Source organism: Gadus chalcogrammus, chromosome 16, assembly GCF_026213295.1.
Source record: "Gadus chalcogrammus isolate NIFS_2021 chromosome 16, NIFS_Gcha_1.0, whole genome shotgun sequence".
Classification (NCBI taxonomy): domain Eukaryota; kingdom Metazoa; phylum Chordata; class Actinopteri; order Gadiformes; family Gadidae; genus Gadus; species Gadus chalcogrammus.
The window spans coordinates 14471346-14491115 of NC_079427.1; the positions used below are offsets into that span (position 1 = coordinate 14471346).

Below are 19770 nucleotides of genomic sequence, written 5' to 3' on the forward strand. Positions count from 1 at the left end.
ATCCAATGTAAACAGCATTCTGTTGGCTGAGTGGTCACTAGGAGTGACGTGGGCCGTCTTTAAGGCTTTCAGTGCCTTTTCAAAAGTGTTAAATTGCTATCCACCGATGTTTTTGTTAGTGGTAACGTTCCCATATGTCCACACATAGGCCTGCGTCTTTATCTTACTTCATTTGTCTTTGTGAGTTCAGTGTGTGCGCGATGTTTATACGTGAGTACCCTCATGCGTCACAATTATTGGGCATTGTCTGCCATTGTCTTCACGTTTTTGTACTTTTTCTGCCAGCCCTAAGACGTCAGCCTGAACCGCTCCAGACTTTGATTATGACAGGGCCGTCTCTATGACTACGGTACGGGTCTATCGATGCAGACGAGTTAGTCAATATCAACATTTAAAATTATTTTCGGCCATTCAAAGCTTTATTCCTCCGTCAGTCAGGCGTCAGAGCCGGCTCAGGGACTAATTAAATCCCTGGCTCTGGTGCTTTATTCTCCTTGTTGTTGTTAAATTGGGTTGAAGGAAAGAGTTCTTGCACAAACACAGAATGCACGCCCTCCACTCCAAAGCTAAGACACTTATTTTCGTATTTTGTGTTGGTTTGTGTGTTGCCGACGGCGTCTACACCACTTGGATTCAAGCAGTGGATTAACGTTTTCCAAATTTAGAAAGCGTCTGTACAATTTCTGTTTTGCATTATGCCCCTGTCCTTATAATGAAGGGATAAAAACTAAAGGTCACGATGAGCAGAGCACATTAACAGAGATGGGGACATCCATCACCTACATCCATCTGCATTCTAGTCTCAATAAGCCCACATGCTATTCACATTCATGCTTTTAATGTAATTGCGTAGTTCCTAGATGGTTATGTAAGATGAACATTGAGCCACAGATACTGAGATTACGTGATAACCCCTGATGGGTATTGCAAATATAGATTCTGCCAAAGTCCAAATCAAAATATATTTAAAAATGTATAATTTTAAATGTAATTTAACAGTATTTGACTTATCCGGTTGTTTACAGGAATGCTTCAGCACTATGCTCTTTGGGAAGATGGTATTATGTATACACACAAACTGTTAAATGCTGACCGTGAGAGAAGGCAGGTGAAACTGATCTCTGTCGGATGATTTCCTAGAACAGTGCAGTTATCAAGGAGATTTGAGGTCACAGACTCCATGACTCATTGTTATAGAGTAGGCAGGAGGATGTCTATTATTTTACACCAAAACTTCGGTGCTGACATTTGACTTTGTACACCATGCATCCCGTGTGCTGTGAGTATGACGCAGTGAACAAATCTGTATTTCATTTGGTTAAAACAATTTGAAGGCCAGGGTTCGATAAGAAGATGTTTAATGTAATTATGCTTGGGCCAACGTTTTTTTCTAAATATTGAGTAACATTATTGATTTCTTTTATCAATTTATTTTGCTTGCATTCAGTTAGGGGTGGAAAATAGGAAACTGCAAACTGCAATCAGTTACCTTGTATGTCTGAGATTGTTACCAGTTGTGACAAATGAACAAATGAATTGTCCGAAAATGTATTAACATTATTTCTGAAAAGCTTATATTGTTATGTGATGAATTGGCATCATTTACATTGAATGTACACTCCCACTTTTCTATATTGTCCACTTATTCCCGGAAGTAATTTTGTGCCAAGTTGGGATTCATTTACATGCTCACTTTGGCAATGAAAACATATTGGTTTAGTCAGCAGTCACATGAGCTCCCCCAGCCCCCAACACTTCTTCCTGTTTAAACAGCAGAGATCCATCAGTAGGATTCATCAGACTTAAACCTAAATGAAATCACACCATTAACGAGTTTGATGGTAGAGGAAACCATCCTCCACAACCCAAACCAGTCATTGCAGCCGTCCCTAAATGGGGTTTTACAGGGATTCATGCAGATTATGTCATCACATTATTCTTAGGAATACATCTGGGAGGGGGGTTTGGATCAGGGTGCATTAAAATAAAAACAGCTGAAACACACATCAGTGTTTTTTCAGCTATTATGCTGACTTGACAATTGTCTAGTAATCTTCCGGATAGGATTTCAGATTCTTGGAATGGTTTAGTAAAATAAGTTATATATTTTTATTTTTATAAAAATATATAACTTATTTTACTTCAAAAATGGTAGCTAAATCCAGATTAAAGGATGGTGTTTTTAACTAAACATTTGACCCACATATATCGTACTATAATACAGACGTGAAGTGGTGCTATTGTCAATAGGGGGAGTTGATGAGAAACATATGTTTGCGAGTCCGGTCGTAAAGAACCACTTCCCCAAGGAGCTGTCCCTTCAGCACCATGCTGTTGGCCGCGCTGGAGGCCCAGACTGTTCAACACACAGCCATACATCATATGTGATATGTAGGGCCGCACACAGAAATGGAGACTGCAATACTGAGCATAGCGGTCGAAATAAGCACATATATGAATGAAGAATCAAGAATCAAATGCCAAATATGAAAGTGTGATCTCTTTGTCCCTGTACAAAGCCTAACTCAGCTGAATCTATCACTTAATAAATGCTAATACAATGCATCTACCAAGTATTACTTGGAAGGTGTATGGAAAGAAGTCATCCTTTAGGAAAATTCATGAAAGAAAACACAAATATGATTCAGCGTCAGGGGTGGCATTAGAGCACCTGCTAAAGTCAAGGAGTAAGAATTCATTACAAATGCTATCAATGCGGTGTTCAGTGACAGCCGCACTGTCCGCAATATAGGCAAAAACTGGTTTGATTAAAAAAGAATAATAATAAAAAGATGACTTGGCGATGACAAGAGATCCATGTGTCCATGTAGTTTGTGGTGTTGCTATCTCTACTGCAAATTAGAAACATGAAACATGCCATGTTTAATTGTCTTAAGTTGTTCTGAAGAGAACACTATAAGGCAGGACAGTTTGGGCAGATGCACAGAGCTCAGTGTCCCGAAGGACTGGTAGTCTGCGTTTCCTTTCGGTTTCACTAGAGCGGCGGTGATGAGGCTTGGCTGAGGCTTGGCTGAGGCCTTCCCATACATGGGAACTTAACTCGTTACAGCAGCCCATGGAATATAAAAGATGCAATAATAAAAGAAAGTGTATAGAGTATCCAATAATACATACATACATAGAATAATACAAAATAAAAAAAAAATCACACATTAATTACAATGTCATGCCATAAGGGCTTAAATGTACACGCCTAGGAGTAACACAATAAATGAGGCTAAGAGGTCCTTCACCACAGAATAAATACTTAATCACACATGCACAGTCGAAAGTGCACATTATTAAATTCAAGTATTGCAGTATTTAGGGTAAGTGATTTTTGACAGCACAATATTTCATAACAGATGGGTTATAGACTCTTATGGCAGATGGAATAAAAGACCTTCGGAAATGTTCCTTCTTACATGCTGGGTGTAGCAGTCTCTTACTAAAGGAACCTTTTTGTGCTGCCACTGTCTCATGGAGAGGATGAGAGGAATTGGACATGATGGATGCCAATTTGTCCAACATCCTCCAGCCCTTCCAAGCAGCTTATTTAGTCCCTTCCATCCCTCTCAGAGAACCCACAACCCCAACAGGCTACTGCATAAAAAACAGATGCAGCAACAGTGTCATAAAAAGTCCTTAACAGTGGCCTGCACACCCCAAAAGACCTCAATCTTCTCAGCTAATTGAGACGACTTTGGCCCTTCCTGTACAGGGCATCTGTGTTATGTGACCAGTCCAGTTTATTGTTGAGGTGAACACCCAGGTATTTATAGACTGATACCACCTCAATGTCGCCTCCCTAAATGTTCACTGGTGCAATTGGTGTTGCCTTACGGCTGAAGTCAATCACCATTAACTTTGTCTTACTGGTGTTCATCTGAAGATGTTTTTATCTACACCATTCAACAAAGCTGGCGATGACCCCCCTGTACTGCAGCTCATTCCCCTTTGTAACACAGCCAACAATGGCTGTGTCATCAGATAACTTCTGGAGATGACGACAACTGTGCGTGATGTATCTGAAGTGCACAGGGTTAAGAGAAAGGGGGAGGGATACAATATAGATACAAGTTGTAGTCAAGAGCTGTTGAGATGAATATTACAAAGGGCGCATCGTTTGAAAGTGTGCATCCATAGATCAAGCCACACAAACAGCCGTGTACACACACCAAAGACAAACCCACACGCTTATCTACAGCCACGTATCATTGAAATGTCCCTCAAGCAGCAAAGTATCGCCAAGGTCTTGAATAAGGAAGACTTGAAGGAACTATTAGTATTGTTGTATAATGGATTTAATCTAACACAATAAAAATGTGGTAACGTCCTAAAATAAAATACACATTTTTTCTTTTGATTACACATAATCAAAAACATGAAAAAGAATGCACCAAAGATAAAATTGTGAATAGAAGTGTTTTGGTGCTCTTATAACGCTTGTACGAGCGATTTAAGCACACATCTTCATACGAGTTGTTTTGCTTGAGGCTCCTTGTCTCATCCCATGGGTGGAATGAGTTTCAATTTTATGTTCTATGTTAGCACTGTAGCGTTACAAGTAGTGCAAGTAAATGAACATGGCTAAAATATTAATAAAACCAAACAGATGGTTTAAATAACACATTTATGAAAACGTTAGGTAACGCTTGCATAATGAATATTTCCCCTTCTGCCCGTGTGGACAACAGGGTTGATTTAATGCATTGTACGTACTCCACCTGTGCTGGGACTGTGTGACTGTGTGAAAGAGACATGTACGGTCTGTCTCTTGGTGTTTCCTGGCTTCTGTCTTACACTGCAGTTTTGACAGCATCTGCAGTGGCCTAAGGGGAGAGAGAGAGAGAGAGAGAGAGGCTGGAGCGGGCTAACAATACAGATGGAGAGTGTCTCGGGTTGTCCTCTGAACCACAGCGTACACACCGTAGGATATCTGCTGATCCCCATATCCAGTTATCTTCATTGCCCCCCCGTAGTAATATCCCCTACCCTGGTCTGGTTCAATGCTGCTGCTGCTTGAACTTTTTGGGCCTCATGTTAAGACGAGATGCCCATCATCGTAAACTCCTCCTTCTCCTTACAGTTGTATACAAAGCTCTGTCTGTCTGTCTGTCTGTCTGTCTGTCCCTGTCTGCTTCCACGCTGGTCTGTCTGTCTGTCCTGGTCTGTTCTTTCTAGTCTATCAGTCTGTCTGGTTCTGTCTGTCTATCCGTCCGTTGTCTGTCTGTCTTGTGTCTGTCTGTCTGTCTGTCTGTCTGGCTGTCGTCTGTCTGGTCTGTCTGCTGCTGTCTGGCTGTCTGTCTGTCCCACTTTCTCTCTCTCTCTGCCTCACTCTCAGATCCTCGGTCTTAATTTATATTGTTCTACCTCCTCCTTACTCCCAGGCTTCTGTCAGTCACACCTGACTCTTTTCTGCATCATAGAAGGCAGCGTGGGGGGCTGGGTCACTCAGTCAGGCTCATAAAACAATGATGGGATGACTCTTAACTTGGAGTGATTGAAAATAGCAAACTTTAATTTACAGTTTTTCTCAGTCGCTTTGGTGCATTTCTGAGATCAGAATTGAAATTTGCAAAACAGTAAGTGCATTTCTCAAAACATATTGTAAAAATAATAGCAAAACACCATGGATTTCACGCAAAAGCAAGTCTCTTGCTCAAAATCTTTAGTTAGTTTCTCAATAGTAAATATCTGTGTCAAGAAACATGTCAGTTGCAATCAAATGACAAGTCTTGTGTCATTGTGTACGGATTAAGGACAGTCAAATGCTTAGTCATGTTGTCAATATAACAGTGTACTCTGGAGGGATGTTCTGATGTAAACCATGGCTAAAGTTTTGAAGACAATTATTGTAGAGACTGGACAAGATTCACATTTACGCTTTGACTGCTTGTATTGTAATTTGTTGACAGACCATGTCATTGCTAGAAATGTGAACACATAGGAAAAGCTCCTTAGTGTAAACTGTACATGCATTGCTGTAGGAATTACAGTGCAGTCAACCTACACCTCCTGACTTTCCTGTCTGCTGGGCCACAAATTCTCAGACAATGTAACATTGTGTTGTGCTCCAGCTATATATATACTTGCCAGTTCATGGTTCAAGAGATGCACCTCTGAGCTATTCCAGTAAAATGGTTGATCGTTGGTTGATCTAACACTTCTCACATTTCCCTCTTTAGAGAAAGTCAAGATCACCCTCGGTAGCAATTTACCAATTCAGGACAGATTTTAGACAAAAGTCTATGGAAACTATGTATTTAAATATGCCTTGCCATATTATGACCAACTTGTTCAACCATTTTGCATGTAAAGGACTTATGCAATGAACTTATGCCTAATGTTGTGGGGGTTGAGACTATTCAATAGAGACCCATTACCATACATTTTGATCAACAGTGACATAAGCAATTGATAATGTAGGAAAGAGCAGAGAATTGTATCCCATAATTAATTTGCATGAATGTACCAAAGCATTTGCAACTTGTTCAAGAATGTAAACTGCCTTTTTTGATGTGCACTCAAACACGACACAATGATGTGAAGATATTGAATTGCCAGGTTAGGGTTTTTAGAATTTCAATTCTGATCTGATGAAATGTACCAAAGCAACTGAGAAAAACTGTAATTTAATTAAACAATGGATACAATTAATTCAACAAATGAGTTGTGAATGGCACACAACTCATGGTTGTTTGATGGTTGCTAGAACCATTTCCCTAGGGGGGAATGCTTCTCCATAGTGATTAACAAGTGGATTTTCATGCCTGAGTTTTAAAATGGCTTTACCTTAGACGTCCATCACCAAAGCCATATAATATTTTTAGGAGCAGGGAGGCAGCAGAAGTATGGAGACAGGAGGAGAGGAATATACAAGGCCAGAGAGGTGGGGGTTATAAAGGCATGTGGCAAATGTCAAGGGGGACGACCACCGTACACCAAACCTTATTGTGTCGTCGTCCCCCCCCCCCACCCGCCTTCCCCTATCTGAAAGTCACTCCTACGCCCTCATTCATATTGTTCACTGAGGAACCTGTTGGGCTTCAACATGGTGGTCTGTGTGCCTCTTGGGTCTATAGATTATAGAAGGTATCGCTACCCTGTTCGATATAAGTCCCTTTAATTCCAACAACAACATACATATTATAGTAAATAAGTACAATGAGTGTCGATTACCTCTCAAGCCTCCTTACCCCTTGTGTTTACTAACATAAAAGGGCTGGTTTTAATGTGCTATAATCCTGTTGATTCCTTAATGGCTGATGAAGCAGGATTTATTCTTATGTATTCTGTTTATCGAGTGTTGTTGTGTGAATTAGCCTAGGCATTAGCCTGCTCGCTAACGAGGTGTAGTTTGCATGCAGTGCCTTAAGGGGATTAGACTAGAAGAATGTTCTGCACTTTGACCCGGCGAGCGTGGTCAAGTGGACCATTGTGGGTCCGCGGAAGCCCATTACAGTGGACGGCAGAGGGCTTTGTGACCCATCTGGCCCGGAGTCGCTGGGGGATTTCCCTAAGCGTTAAGCCCATGTTGTTCGCTTTTCAATGGGATGCATGGGAGACGGCCCCTTGATTCGAGAAAAAAGGACAGAAAAAAACGATGTTTACGATGGTGATAGAAGTAGAACGCATCTATATCAAACATGACTCCCGGGACAAATAAGCAAACACTCACACACACACACACACACACACAACCTCAAACAGTAGCCTTTTTGCACGCTGAGTGCATTAAGAGATTAGCAGGGCTGGCTGCTGACACTGATTAGGGCTTGAGTTCAACAAAAAAGACTGAAGGGCCAGTAACAGGTCCCCGTCCCCCCCACCCCTCTTCCCAGTCCTCCCCACCCACAGCTGTGGGTGTGTTTGTTGAGAGAGCTGATCAAAGCAATACCAACCACCTGCAGCAGCCTCTTAAAGGAGTACGTCCTTTCTCCAGCCTGTAGCCGCCCCCTACTGACACACCCCTGGTTCACATTGAGCCAGGGAGAGTGCTGTATAGGAAACGAGAGAGAGCCATGTGGGGACAGAGAGAGAGAGAGAGAGAGAGAGAGAGAGAGAGAGAGAGAGAGAGAGAGAGAGAGAGAGAGAGAGAGAGAGAGAGAGAGAGAGAGAGAGAGAGAGAGAGAGAGAGAGAGAGAGAGAGAGAGAGAGAGAGAGAGACTGGCAAGGGGAGGAGGTGCCCTGCTGCCCTGCTTGCGCATGCTCATCACCAGCCCCGGCAAGTGCAGCTTTCATCCGCAGCAGTGGGGGCCAGGAGTGGGAGGGAGAGAGAGAGAGAGAGAGAGAGAGAGAGTGTGCCAGGGTGTGTGTGTGTCTGTGTGTATGTGTGTGAGCGAAACAGAGCACAGTAGCTGTCAGAGGGAAAGCGTGAGAGCTTTGTGTCGGGCCTTAGACAAAACCAACAGCAAAGGGGACACATAGTTAGGAGAGGAGGAGGAGGAGAATTGAGGGAATCCTTCTGGCATTTGTTAGCAATTATACGCCCAGTCCCGTCGGCGTGTCGGCGCCGATGCGGTGAGTACTGCAGGGCTGGGCACCTTTCTCCTCCCACCACAGACACAACTACAAGTACAGCTACAAGTACAGCTACAGCTAGCCGCCGTCGCTGCCGCCGCCGCCGCCGCCGCCGCCGCCGCTGCTCCAGCGGATACCGGGGGGGAGAAAGGAGAAAGGAGAGGAGGAGTTTTGTTTTTCTCTCTCTGGCACGAGAACTCAGCACTGCGGCACCTCCGGCGGGAAACCGAGGAGGAGAACGCGGCTCAGGAGGGAGGAGAGGAGAGGAGAGGAGAGGAGAGGAGAGGAGAGGAGAGGAGAGGAGAGGAGGCACCGTCTTTGCTTTTGTTGTCGAGTTGGTGTTCTTTTTTTTCTGGCGGGGTGGGGACGGGGGGAGTAGCTGTGGCAGTGTCTCCTGGCGTCGCCGGTGTCCCCCCGCTGTCCCGGTCTTTGTATGGGAGGCTGTGGTGGGGCAGCATGTGGCGGTGCAAGCGGGCAGCCCGGTGCCCCCGACTCACTGTGGCCTGCGGACACCCCTCATCGTCTCAATGAAAGGCTTCAAGCTCGCCTGGTAAGGCTCGACGTACACGCGCGCTGCACATGGTCGTCACCACTCCACAGCACAGCAGCGCGTGTACTGTGTACGCCGTCCGGCGAAACAACCTGTTTATCTGTTCCGTTGAGTAGATCAGACCGTAAGGGGGTAAAGGGGTTCTCAGAAGTGTCATGCATGCCTGCCTTGTCTCCTTTGCTGTTGTCCTGCCCCTGTGGTTCTGAGTCTCCTTCATTAAGAATGACCGGAGGCCTGGCCCGATGGGAAAGGACACGTTTGTTCATGGTTCTTCTCTGGTGCTGCGGCTCCTTTAAAGGACAGACGCATCCATCTATGTGTTGCGGTAACTTTCTGTGGACATCGTTGTTGACTCACTCTGTAATTCTAAAACTGCAACTCTGTACCATTATGTAAATGGCTGCAAAGCCAAGGGGGGTGGATGCTATACCAACCATGTATTAAGGGCTAAATTACAACAACAGTTAAGCCCCGACCGGGACATTCATGCCCGGAACATTGCCAAGCCTGAAGCTAGATGTGTGTGTGTGTGTGTGTGTGTGTGTGTGTGTGTGTGTGTGTGTGTGTGTGTGTGTGTGTGTGTGTGTGTGTGTGTGTGTGTGTGTGTGTGTGTGTGTGTGTGTGTGTGTGTGTGTGTGTGTGTGTGTGTGTGTGTGTGTGTGTGTGTGTGTGTGTGTGCAGAGCAGCTGAGGAGAGGGCTGTCACGTGTCTCGCTGCAAGAGAGCAGGCACATGTCGTCCGTCGTCCCCCCGACCCACCCACCCTCTCTCCTTCTCCCTCCCTCGCTCCCTCTATATCTAGCTCACTCTCCTCTTTCCCTCCATCCCATCCCTCTCTTTAGCTCCTGTGCCTCACACTTAAACAAACAAACGGTCGTCTGACGGGCAGTGATGTCATGCCCTGCTCCCCTGAACTGGGGCAACGTTGTCGTCTCCCACCCAGCATACGTCCGTTGCCCTCATACCTCTTCCCTTGCTGTGACTCCCCTGCTCTATCTTTCCACCTCCCATCCCTCTCTCTCTCTCGCCACGCTCCTTGTCTCCCTGGATATGTTTAGAGTACCGTAAGGGGGGGGAGAATGAACAATTTGAAGGCGAGCTGTTTTGACAACGTGCGTCCTGCATCTGTATTCCCTAATATTTCCCTCTTTATTTCTCTCTCTCTCTCTCTCTCTCTCTCTCTCTCTCTCTCTCTCTCTCTCTCTCTCTCTCCCTCTCTCTCTCTCCCTCTCTCTCCTCTCTCTCTCTCTCTCTCTCTCTCTCTCTCTCTCTCTCTCTCTTTTGTTTTTTCTGTCTTTTCCCTGGTCTTCTTGTGTAACGTATCCTTCTGGTAGTTGTTCCTATCCCCGGCTATGCGTCTGCGGAGGTTAAGGTTTTCGCCCCCAGTGACAACCCGGCATCCAACCCCCCCGCTCCCTATACACCCAGCTGACGTCCAGCCGTATCACTACAGATAGCATCCTTTTACAGCTAGCCTCTGAGCCGAGGCAGACAGGTCATTGAGCTCCGTCTGTCTGGCGTTCTGTGCTTCCCGTCTTTTGGGCTCTCTTGAGGTAAGGTCAACGGGTACTCTGGCTAACGAACCGGGGCTCCCGTTATGATTGAAGTGTGAGTCTAATCAAAGCTCAGTGTTGAGGCTTGTGATGAGCAAGTCAGTACGTTAAGAAAGTAAACCAAGGGGGCACCCCTAGAACGCGTACCATATAGGCCCAGTCCTGAACGCAGCAACCCGGGTTTGAATCCTGCCCGTGGTCATTTGCTGCATGTCCTCCCCTCCATCTCCCTCACCTTCCTCTATATCTCACTCTGTAATATAGCATAAAATGGGCAAGTGTGCCAGATGTGAGCGGGTGCAGCCCACTCTTATGTCACTCTGTCTGGGTTTGTGTGCGCTGGTTCGCTGCGGTCCCTGGGGGGAGATTCTGCAGCGTAGGAAGAGCGGTGAGACCGACGGTGAGACCGACGAGTCGGCCCATTGATCAACGCCTCGGTCGGTGCCGCGCTCCTTTTGTCTCGGACTCCCAGGCAGGCTCTCATGTGCAGAACACAGACGGTGTCAGCGCGAGAGGAAGCGGCCCGCTAACGAGCGCCATGACGGATGGTGGCGAGGAGGCAGGCGCGAGAAAAAGCGCCCTTCATTCAGATGATGCTGCTTAGCACCTTAGGGTACTTTAGATGTTCAGCTCTATTTTAACGTCTGGCTGTTGCTAACCGGCAAAAAACGGATCTGGATGAAGATAGACATTTCCAAAGTTTTGAACAAGGTTTTTTTTCCCTCTTGTATTCTTTATACATTCCGAAGTGTTGTTTTCCTAGTGGCTGTGTGTGTGTGTGTGTGTGTGTGTGTGTGTGTGTGTGTGTGTGTGTGTGTGTGTGTGTGTGTGTGTGTGTGTGTGTGTGTGTGTGTGTGTGTGTGTGTGTGTGTGTGTGTGTGTGTGTGTGTGGGGGTGTGTGTGTGTGTGTGTATGTGTTTAAGTATGTGGGGTTTGGTGGGTGACAGCAAAACCAGCATTCTTGTCAGCTGTCTTAATGGGCGGGGAGTGCTGAGAGTTTTTCATGATTTGGCAATTGCTCCTAATTGTTGGTATTTGACTCAAACATGACATTTAGAGGAAAGCACAGCTGGCCAGCACATAACACACAAATGCATGCACCTAACACACAAACGAATGCACACACACACAAAAAAATGAGTGCAAGCCTGCGGATGATAGATGATTGGACCAAACATAGCCCATACATTCTATCTATTAAGCTCTGTGCTAGTTCCATCTTCCTTTTGGTTTCGCATATCTTGTCACCTCTGCCCGGATTTAGGCATTTGCATATAATATAATAATGGCATTTACATAGCACTCTTTCTTATTTTATGCTGTGTGTGACCCCCCTCCCTCCCACACACACAAACACGTACACAGTACAGAATAAGAAGAGGGCTGCAGCCATTTCACACAACTCAGAGAAGGAACTTACACAACACAATGGCAAGCGTGAACTCACAAAGACAAACACTCACACAATCACACACGGGGTTATCGATACATGCCTTCATTCTGCATGCGCTAATAACCATCACATGGAATGCATTGATATGTCACACGCCACTTGTAAATTCAGCACTTTATGACATGCATTCAGTGCACACACACACACACACACTCACACACGCACACACCATCTACAAATTTGAAGGATACAGCTGTCAATGAGATGGAGGGGCTTTGATGATCCTCTCTCTCTCTCTCTCTCTCTCTCTCTCTCTCTCTCTCTCTCGCTCTCTCTCCCTTTCTCTCTCTCTCTCTCTCTCCGTCTGGCACCTACAGAACTGCTAATCTAATATTTGGCTTCCTGATATAAATGGATTGTGATTTCATTTGCTTCTTTGTCATAATGGTCAAAGGAGATGGCGGTGATTCCATGGTGTTCGTTTGCCAACATATTTTGTTGCGTTGTTTTTGTCAGTATTGTTTCTCTGCCATGCAGTACTTTCAGAATTGTATTGGATGGTCCTGTTTAATTGAAGTATACAGTGTGTTATACTCTCAGCCTTAGGTGTTCTTAAATTCATATTTGTACTAAGCATCCTCGGGAGACTACTGAATTGACTTCACAAAATGGATCGATAAACATGTAGTGTTTTTCACTCCACAATCTTTGGCTCATTCTGAAAATGATTCCTTCCTTTATTGTGTTAAATCATCTTGTCTAATCTTGTTAAGTATACATTTGGTAGGCCATGTAGGCTCTATGTCAGTGAATTGTGATACCCAATACCATATGTACAACAACTATTGTCCCTTATTTAAGGATTAGTATAATATTTTAAGGAATTATGAGCAAAGTAATATCAACAGTAAGTGTACTTTGCTCACTTCTTAAATCTTGAAAATCCTACCATGTATTTTCTGGATCCAAAGTTCAGCAAGGACCAAAGGACTAATACACTATGCTGTACCTACTATACCTACTATACCTATATCTACACTACATTGTCCTCAGTTCACCCTGTGTCCTTTTCTTTGGCTTGAAGAGAGTGCCCATGTTCACACACAGACACACAATCTGTCCCCTGTTGTGTCACCCTGTGTGTTTCCGTCGGGCGGCCCACAGCGAGGCGGATGGCTGCCCTCCTGTCCCTGGCCCAGCGACACAGCCTGTACTACTCAGCCTTTATCCTGCCTGCCAGCACCTCCCCTCCGCTGCCGACACCCGGCCGCTGTAAATAATTGCTGTTCCTTGTTGTCAGAGCGCTTTTTCTACTTCCGTTCCGTAGGTCTGAATGTTGAGCAAAAATGTTTTTTCCAGTCCCCCGAAAAAAAGTCATTTGCAGATTTATACGTAAGTGTTGAGACAGATTCCGAAATAATGTAGCCATGTTTAAACTTGTGTTGAGACTTCTTGCAGTGTTTTTCTATCAATAAACAGACCCTTTTGATTCACTCATTAGTTGCTTATCCCTTGATTGAATCCAGCGTGTGGACTCCAAGTGCTTTAAGCATCTGAGCTTGGAACTCACTCTCACAGAGTAAAGATGAGGGTGAATCTGTATGGAGCCTGGGGCACGCGATGATGACCTAATTGGGGTTGAACTTTGCTGTGTGGTCTTTTTTTTTTTGTACACACCACATTTTACGTAAAAAGAGGGGGACCTCATTGATGGGCGAGCGTGTCTCTATTACAGTGCAATCCTCTACCCACACCCGGCTTGCTCTTGACTGTCTCACACTGGTGTCCCACTTCAAGTAGTGGTGCACATGAATGGCTTGACAAGCTGCCATGGCAACAACATGGGCCGAGGCACAGCGGAGCTGACAGACATTTCCGATGCAATGACTCCAGCGGGGTGCTGTATCGGCGGGTTCCCATGGCAACATCATCAACAGCTCTCGCGCTGTGCATATAGAACATAGAGCACAATCTTGTAAAGGCTTTAACCTTCAGTACGATTACTTAAAATACAACGTTCACTCTCTGCGATAGTCATATCTTGCCCACCACAGATAGCGGAGGCACACACACCTCTGAACCATAAGTTGCTTTAACTTATACACAACATTTCCCTGAAGTCTATGATTAGAACCCGTTGACGTCCAACACACCGTCCCTATATGACTCTCTAACTCTTCCACGGGCCACTCTGGTGCTGGATGCCGTGACGTTGACCATCTGCGTGTCCATCGGTGGGGCGGCTCTGAGAACAGGGGTCACCCCGTAACTAGGTCACCAGCCTGTGTGAGGCCTGGCCAGCTTCACCCGAGACAAGAGTGCTCCGGTCGGGGGCAGAGGGGCTCTCTTTGTTCCCCAGTAGGGCTCCGCTCGGCGCTCCCACACAGGCAGCCAGCAGGGGCACAGGGCTCCGGTGGTCGGGGGGGGGGGGTGTCCCTGCACCGCCAGGGCCCTCGCCCCCCCCCAGGCTTCTGACATTTACTCTCAGTGTGGTTGTTTTATCACTCCATAAAGGCCACACAGGCGTTGACGCTTTTGTTCGCAGTCAGCATATCTGAGAACTTTCCGTTTCGTGGTGATTGGTGTTGACGATGACATCACCTCAGCACACGCTATACCCCCGCCGTCGTACCCGGGTTTACAGATTCTCGTTTTTAACTTTGTGTGTTCGCTTTTGTATATTTTTTTAAACATATGGTTCTTTTGAATCTTGCAATGTCCGGGATAGGTGAATGAATGCGAGCAGACATGAGCACAGCAGTGGAATGATAGTGGACGTTCCAGGCCGCTGGCGATAGCGTTTTAGGGTGTCGGTGACATTTACCGTTGAGTTCTTGAACCTGCTTGGACATTAGAAGTGAAATGCCAGCCCTCACAAAGTCGCTCAACCAATCAGAATCGTCTATATTACATCAAATATAAACACGTAAAAACTATATCCAATGCGCAAATTAGCCAAAACCTGGATTTAATCAGTAGCTTCGATATGTAATGACTGAACAACAACATAACACTTTAGTGTGGAGGCCACTTCTAAAGTGGTATTCAAATTACTGCAGCATAAAAGCCAGGAGCTGTGTTGCTGACTTTCTAATTCACTTAAGGGGAAACTATCTTCATCTTTAGCCAATACTGTTTTTAGCTCTTTAAACATTTTGAGACATGCAGCTAGAACTGCTCTGGCTACCTCACACACAAAATAACTATCTGTGGAAGCAATTGACGTAAGCACTTTCCACTGCGGCAGGACTGACTAACGACCAAAGTTGCCACCGGTGATATATGAAGACATTCTGTACTTTTTATGGTTCTTTTCAAAAACACTTTAAAATAATAATAATTTTGCATAGTGAAGCAAGATGTATGCATCATGGAGAATATATTCTGCCTATTTTTTGGGCTTATTATTTTATATGCATCATACTTGATACGCAGGGTTAGCGCAGAAAATGTGTTAGTGGTGAAGAAGTTCATGTTTTGGTGGGATGGTGGTGGGATTTGCCGTCCTGTAAAAAAAACCACTTTTTTTACAGGTGGACCATTAACCTGCTTTTCATGCAGGCTGTCAGACTGTTGCCCTGCAGCCTGATATATACACAGAGAGGGAATGAAGTTTAGATTATTTGAATGTGTACAAAAATAAATTTTGATTATGTTATATATGGTTATTTGTGTGCAGCTTATTTGGTTGCACAGGTTTATTCAAAAAGGTTTTTCTACAAATCAACATGTTTGGCAAAATAAATATTTCTCGTTTTTGTATTCCAAGGATTTTATGAAATTGCATGTCCTTATTGAGGACACGCACCGAATTCCAAGGATTTGATGAAATTGAATGTCCTTATTGATTACACACACCGTCTGAATTTACGTTATAGGGCTTGTAAATTGCATCTCAACGGCCGCTGTCATTTTGGGAGCCTAGGAGCATTGGACTGTTAGTTATTATTTTAGTAGTAATGTTTTTATGGTTATTGTTATTATCGTGAAATGAGTTGGCATTATGGGGGCCCATTGTTGTGTTTGAAACTGCGAGAGCGTTTCTCATGGGAGATGCTGCAAACCAAAGTTTTCATTAGCCTTGGTTAGGGTTTCTATACGTTGTATTTGGATTTAAAAGTACCACAGCTCTCCTGAGTCCTCTCAATATGGAATATGGAGTATTGCCAACAAAAACTCCCATGATGCATTCTGATGTACAAGCTGTATTGATCTTAAGATAAAAGTATAAATCAACCGGACTGCAAGACTATTGTGTGAATGTTTTCACCTGCAAGGCTGCACTCAACGCCATGCAGAGACGGTGTGATTTTAGGAGGGTAAGCTTAGAATGTAAAGTGACCTGAAAGCCAGTGATGTCAGCTCCGCCATTCATGAAAAGCATGAATAATTAAGCAGCAAGCAGGCTCGGCAGAAGCAGAATGCAAAGTGGAAGCTGTCTCCCCTCTCTCTTCTCTGCACTATCTCTCTCCCTCTTGTCTGCCTCTCTGTTGCTTTTTTACATTCTGTGTTTTGATCGATTTCACCACAATTCCCCTTCTTCCTCAACACCACCATCATCATCATCTTCATCAGCCTGCCCAACATGAAATTCCGCCCTGTACAACACAACAGGGGAAGGGAGGGGGGTGGGTTTGATCGCGCGAGATCCGTCTCCTCCGTGCCTCGTGGATTCTGGGGTGTGCAGCGATGGTGGTGGAGCCTGTGAGAGTGGAGCAGGCTGGGAGAGCGACGGAAGAGGGGAGTGGGGAGGGAGAGCGACGGAAGAGGGGAGTGGGGAGGGAGAGGGACGCCGCTGCTCCTGCACGAGACATGGCAGTCGCTCAGCCGCCGCTCAGCTAACCCGAAGAAGACGGAGAGGATACAATAGAGTGAAGGATACCACGAGGACAGCCTGATCATTGTTGTGAATAGACTCCCGCGCCCACCGCCCCTGCCGCAGCGTTTGTTTGGGAGACACACGTCTCGCTCTCTCTCTCTCTCTCGTTCTCTCTCTCTCTCTTTCGCTCTCTCTCTCCCTGTCTCATTCTCTCTCTCTCTCTCATTCTCTCTCACGTGCAGACCCCATCTTTGTGCAGTTATTTCCGCCGTCTTCTTCTTTTTTTTCTTTTCCTGCCCTCTTTATCCTCCTGGAATGCTCCGGAACTCCTCCGTACCTACTGCCCTGCATCCCTCATTCCGGTGTCTTTTCCCCCTTCCTCCTCCTCCTCCTCCTGCTTCTCCTCCTCTTCCCCGTGGCGCTCTGCCTATTCCCCAGCCTTGGGTGCTTGCGTGGTGAATGAAGGCGTATGAGCAAAGGCTGGTCGTTGTGGAGCTGCTGTCTACATGGCGACTTGCAGGTCAGTCTTTTTTGAGGGGGGAGGGGGGGGGGGGGGGGGGGGGGGGTCGGAAACGAATACTTCGGTCAATGTGAATTGACCCCCTCAGGTTGACCCTCCATCCACACCGATTTGCAGGGAAATCGCCTCACACACAGACACAATTGTTTGTGTTGGAGGTTGTGTTTGATGGGGTGGAGTTTGGGGGGGGGAGGGGGGGGGGAGGTGTGTGTAAGGGTGTAAGGGCTGTGGGGTGGGGTGGGGTTCAGGGGGTTGGAGGGGGTTCTCTACAGTCCATCAGCACCTTTCCTAGGGCAGGTGGCGTTGTGGGCGGCGTAAGCTGGTTATTAGGAGATCAGAGCAGGCAGAGGGAAGATCAGTAGTCCTTAAGCCTCCTAAAGGAGATCTACCTGTGTCTCTCTCTCTCTCCGTCTCGGGCATTCTCTTTCTCTGTCTCTCTGTCGTCTCCCTTTCGTTCCTTCTTGAGAGAAATCCTTTTCTTTTCCGGCCCGGCGTTCGTCTTGTCCCGTTGAGAGGGAGAGAGAGACAGATAAAGACTGGGAGAGAGAGAGAGAGGGAGAGAGAGATGATTCGTTGGATGAACAGCTCCCTTCGGGGGGCTCCCTGCGACGACATGGTGGTGTTGGAGTGCATGGCTTCGGCCGACGGGAGCTGCCGCTGTCTGGAGGGCTGCTACGGCGAGGTGTTGAAGGACTGGGTCTTTCACCTAGGGTACGGCTGTGTGTGTGTGTGTGTGTGTGTGTGTGTGTGTGTGTGTGTGTGTGTGTGTGTGTGTGTGTGTGTGTGTGTGTGTGTGTGTGTGTGTGTGTGTGTGTGTGTGTGTGTGTGTGTGTGTGTGTGTGTGTGTGCTGAAGTGTGTGAGTTTGCGTCGAAGTATGGGTGTGTATGTGTGTGCACGTTGTAGTGTGTGTGTGTGTGTGTGTCTGTGTGTGTGTGTGTGTGTGTGTGTGTTGTACTGTGTTTGTGTGTGTGTGTGTGTGTGTGTGTGTGTGTGTGTGTGTGTGTGTGTGTGTGTGTGTGTGTGTGTGTGTGTGCGTTGCTTTGAAGCGCTAGGTGCGGCACACTCCATTACTAGGTTAGGACCGGAGTACTTTGGTGTTTGTGTTTATGTTGTTTCCCTGCGTGTCAGGGGACTGTTAAATAGATCAAACGTGCTCTGGCTGACACACCAACTCTACCTCGGTTCGGGTAGACATGGGAAGAGGCGTTCATGCGCTTCGGGTGCGATGAGTGGGCGTGTGGACGCACTCCCCTGCATTTGTATATGAGCGGTTGTTTCATGAGTGTTTGCAGGTTAGCATCGCTGCTGTTAGCATTGTTGCTACTGACATTGTTGCTGGCCATGGACTCGCTCTGCCCCTGTCGCTCTGCCTGATTGTTGTTTTATTTGAGGGTCAGCAAAACGCCAAAGTGAAAAAACAACATTGCGGCTTGGAAAGACCCAGAACTCGGGGGGGGGGGGGGGAGGGGGTTTAGCAGCGTGTGTAAAGTGAGTCCTTTGGACAGCGTGAGCTCAGTTGGATTTAAAGATTGAGAGCTTATTTGACACACACATGTTTGCAACACCAGTCGCACAAATAGAAAGAACTGTCTGTCAAGAGACTCTGAAGTGCGGATAAGTCCTGAATCCATAGACCTTTATACAGCCCTATAGTATATAGAGCTATATATAAGTCTCAGGGGCATACTATAATAGTATTCACAGTAACACGCCGCACCATTACATCTTTGATCTCTTGCAAGAGTTATGAGTTATAATAAATCAAAAGGAAGGATTGAGTTGACCAAAAAAGAATAACCCTGGCTGACAAATAGGACCTCTTAATTCAACTTTATGTTACATAGTTTCTAAGTTTATACCCCCTGTCTCCCTTCACAGTGTTAGCTACGGTAGTGGTTGAGGGCTGTACCTCCAAGCAGAGCTTTTTCGGCAATCACTCGCTACAGAAAAGCCTAGCGGTCAAGGCACTTGACTCAGCCAATATAACTCCCATAACCTCGAAAAACGTTTCCTTTCAAACACCTTCCTGCTGCGGTTTCTCTGGATTTGTTGCTGTTCCTTAACCTTTTATTGTCTTGAGCCCCATCAGAAATGAATTCCTTCAAACGAATTACCATTATCATTTAGCTCCATTATTAATGTTGTGGAGGCCTGTGCATTTAAAATGAAAGAAGCAGAGGCACACTTATATTTGTTGTCTCACTTTATAAGTAAGTTACAATCAAATTATTTGACATCAGAAATTGTTATTTTGTAGGTATAACAAGGCTAAATCACAACCCGCCCACCCGCCTCTTAGGGTGGTCCCACCCCCCACCCCCCACCCCCAGTGGGGAGTCACCTAACCGGGGAAGCTTTCATAAATACGGTTAGCGGTGAGTCACTTGTATTTAACTAAACGTGTAGCAGCCA

The 19770-nt window shown here is 45.9% G+C and overlaps 1 protein-coding gene across 9 annotated transcripts in view; it reads left to right on the plus strand.

Annotated features, from left to right (window-relative positions):
* gramd1bb (GRAM domain containing 1Bb) overlaps positions 1–19770 on the plus strand; it is a 106170-nt gene that overhangs the window by 53265 nt on the left and 33135 nt on the right. The window contains exon 1 of one of the 9 annotated variants that reach the window (XM_056610389.1): positions 8805–9073. The exons of the other annotated variants lie outside the window; for them this stretch is intronic. Coding sequence (XP_056466364.1) covers positions 9051–9073 — 23 coding nt within the window. The 5' untranslated portion in view covers positions 8805–9050. Of the gene's footprint in view, positions 1–8804; positions 9074–19770 lie in introns of those variants that run through there. 9 annotated transcript variants of the gene reach the window in all.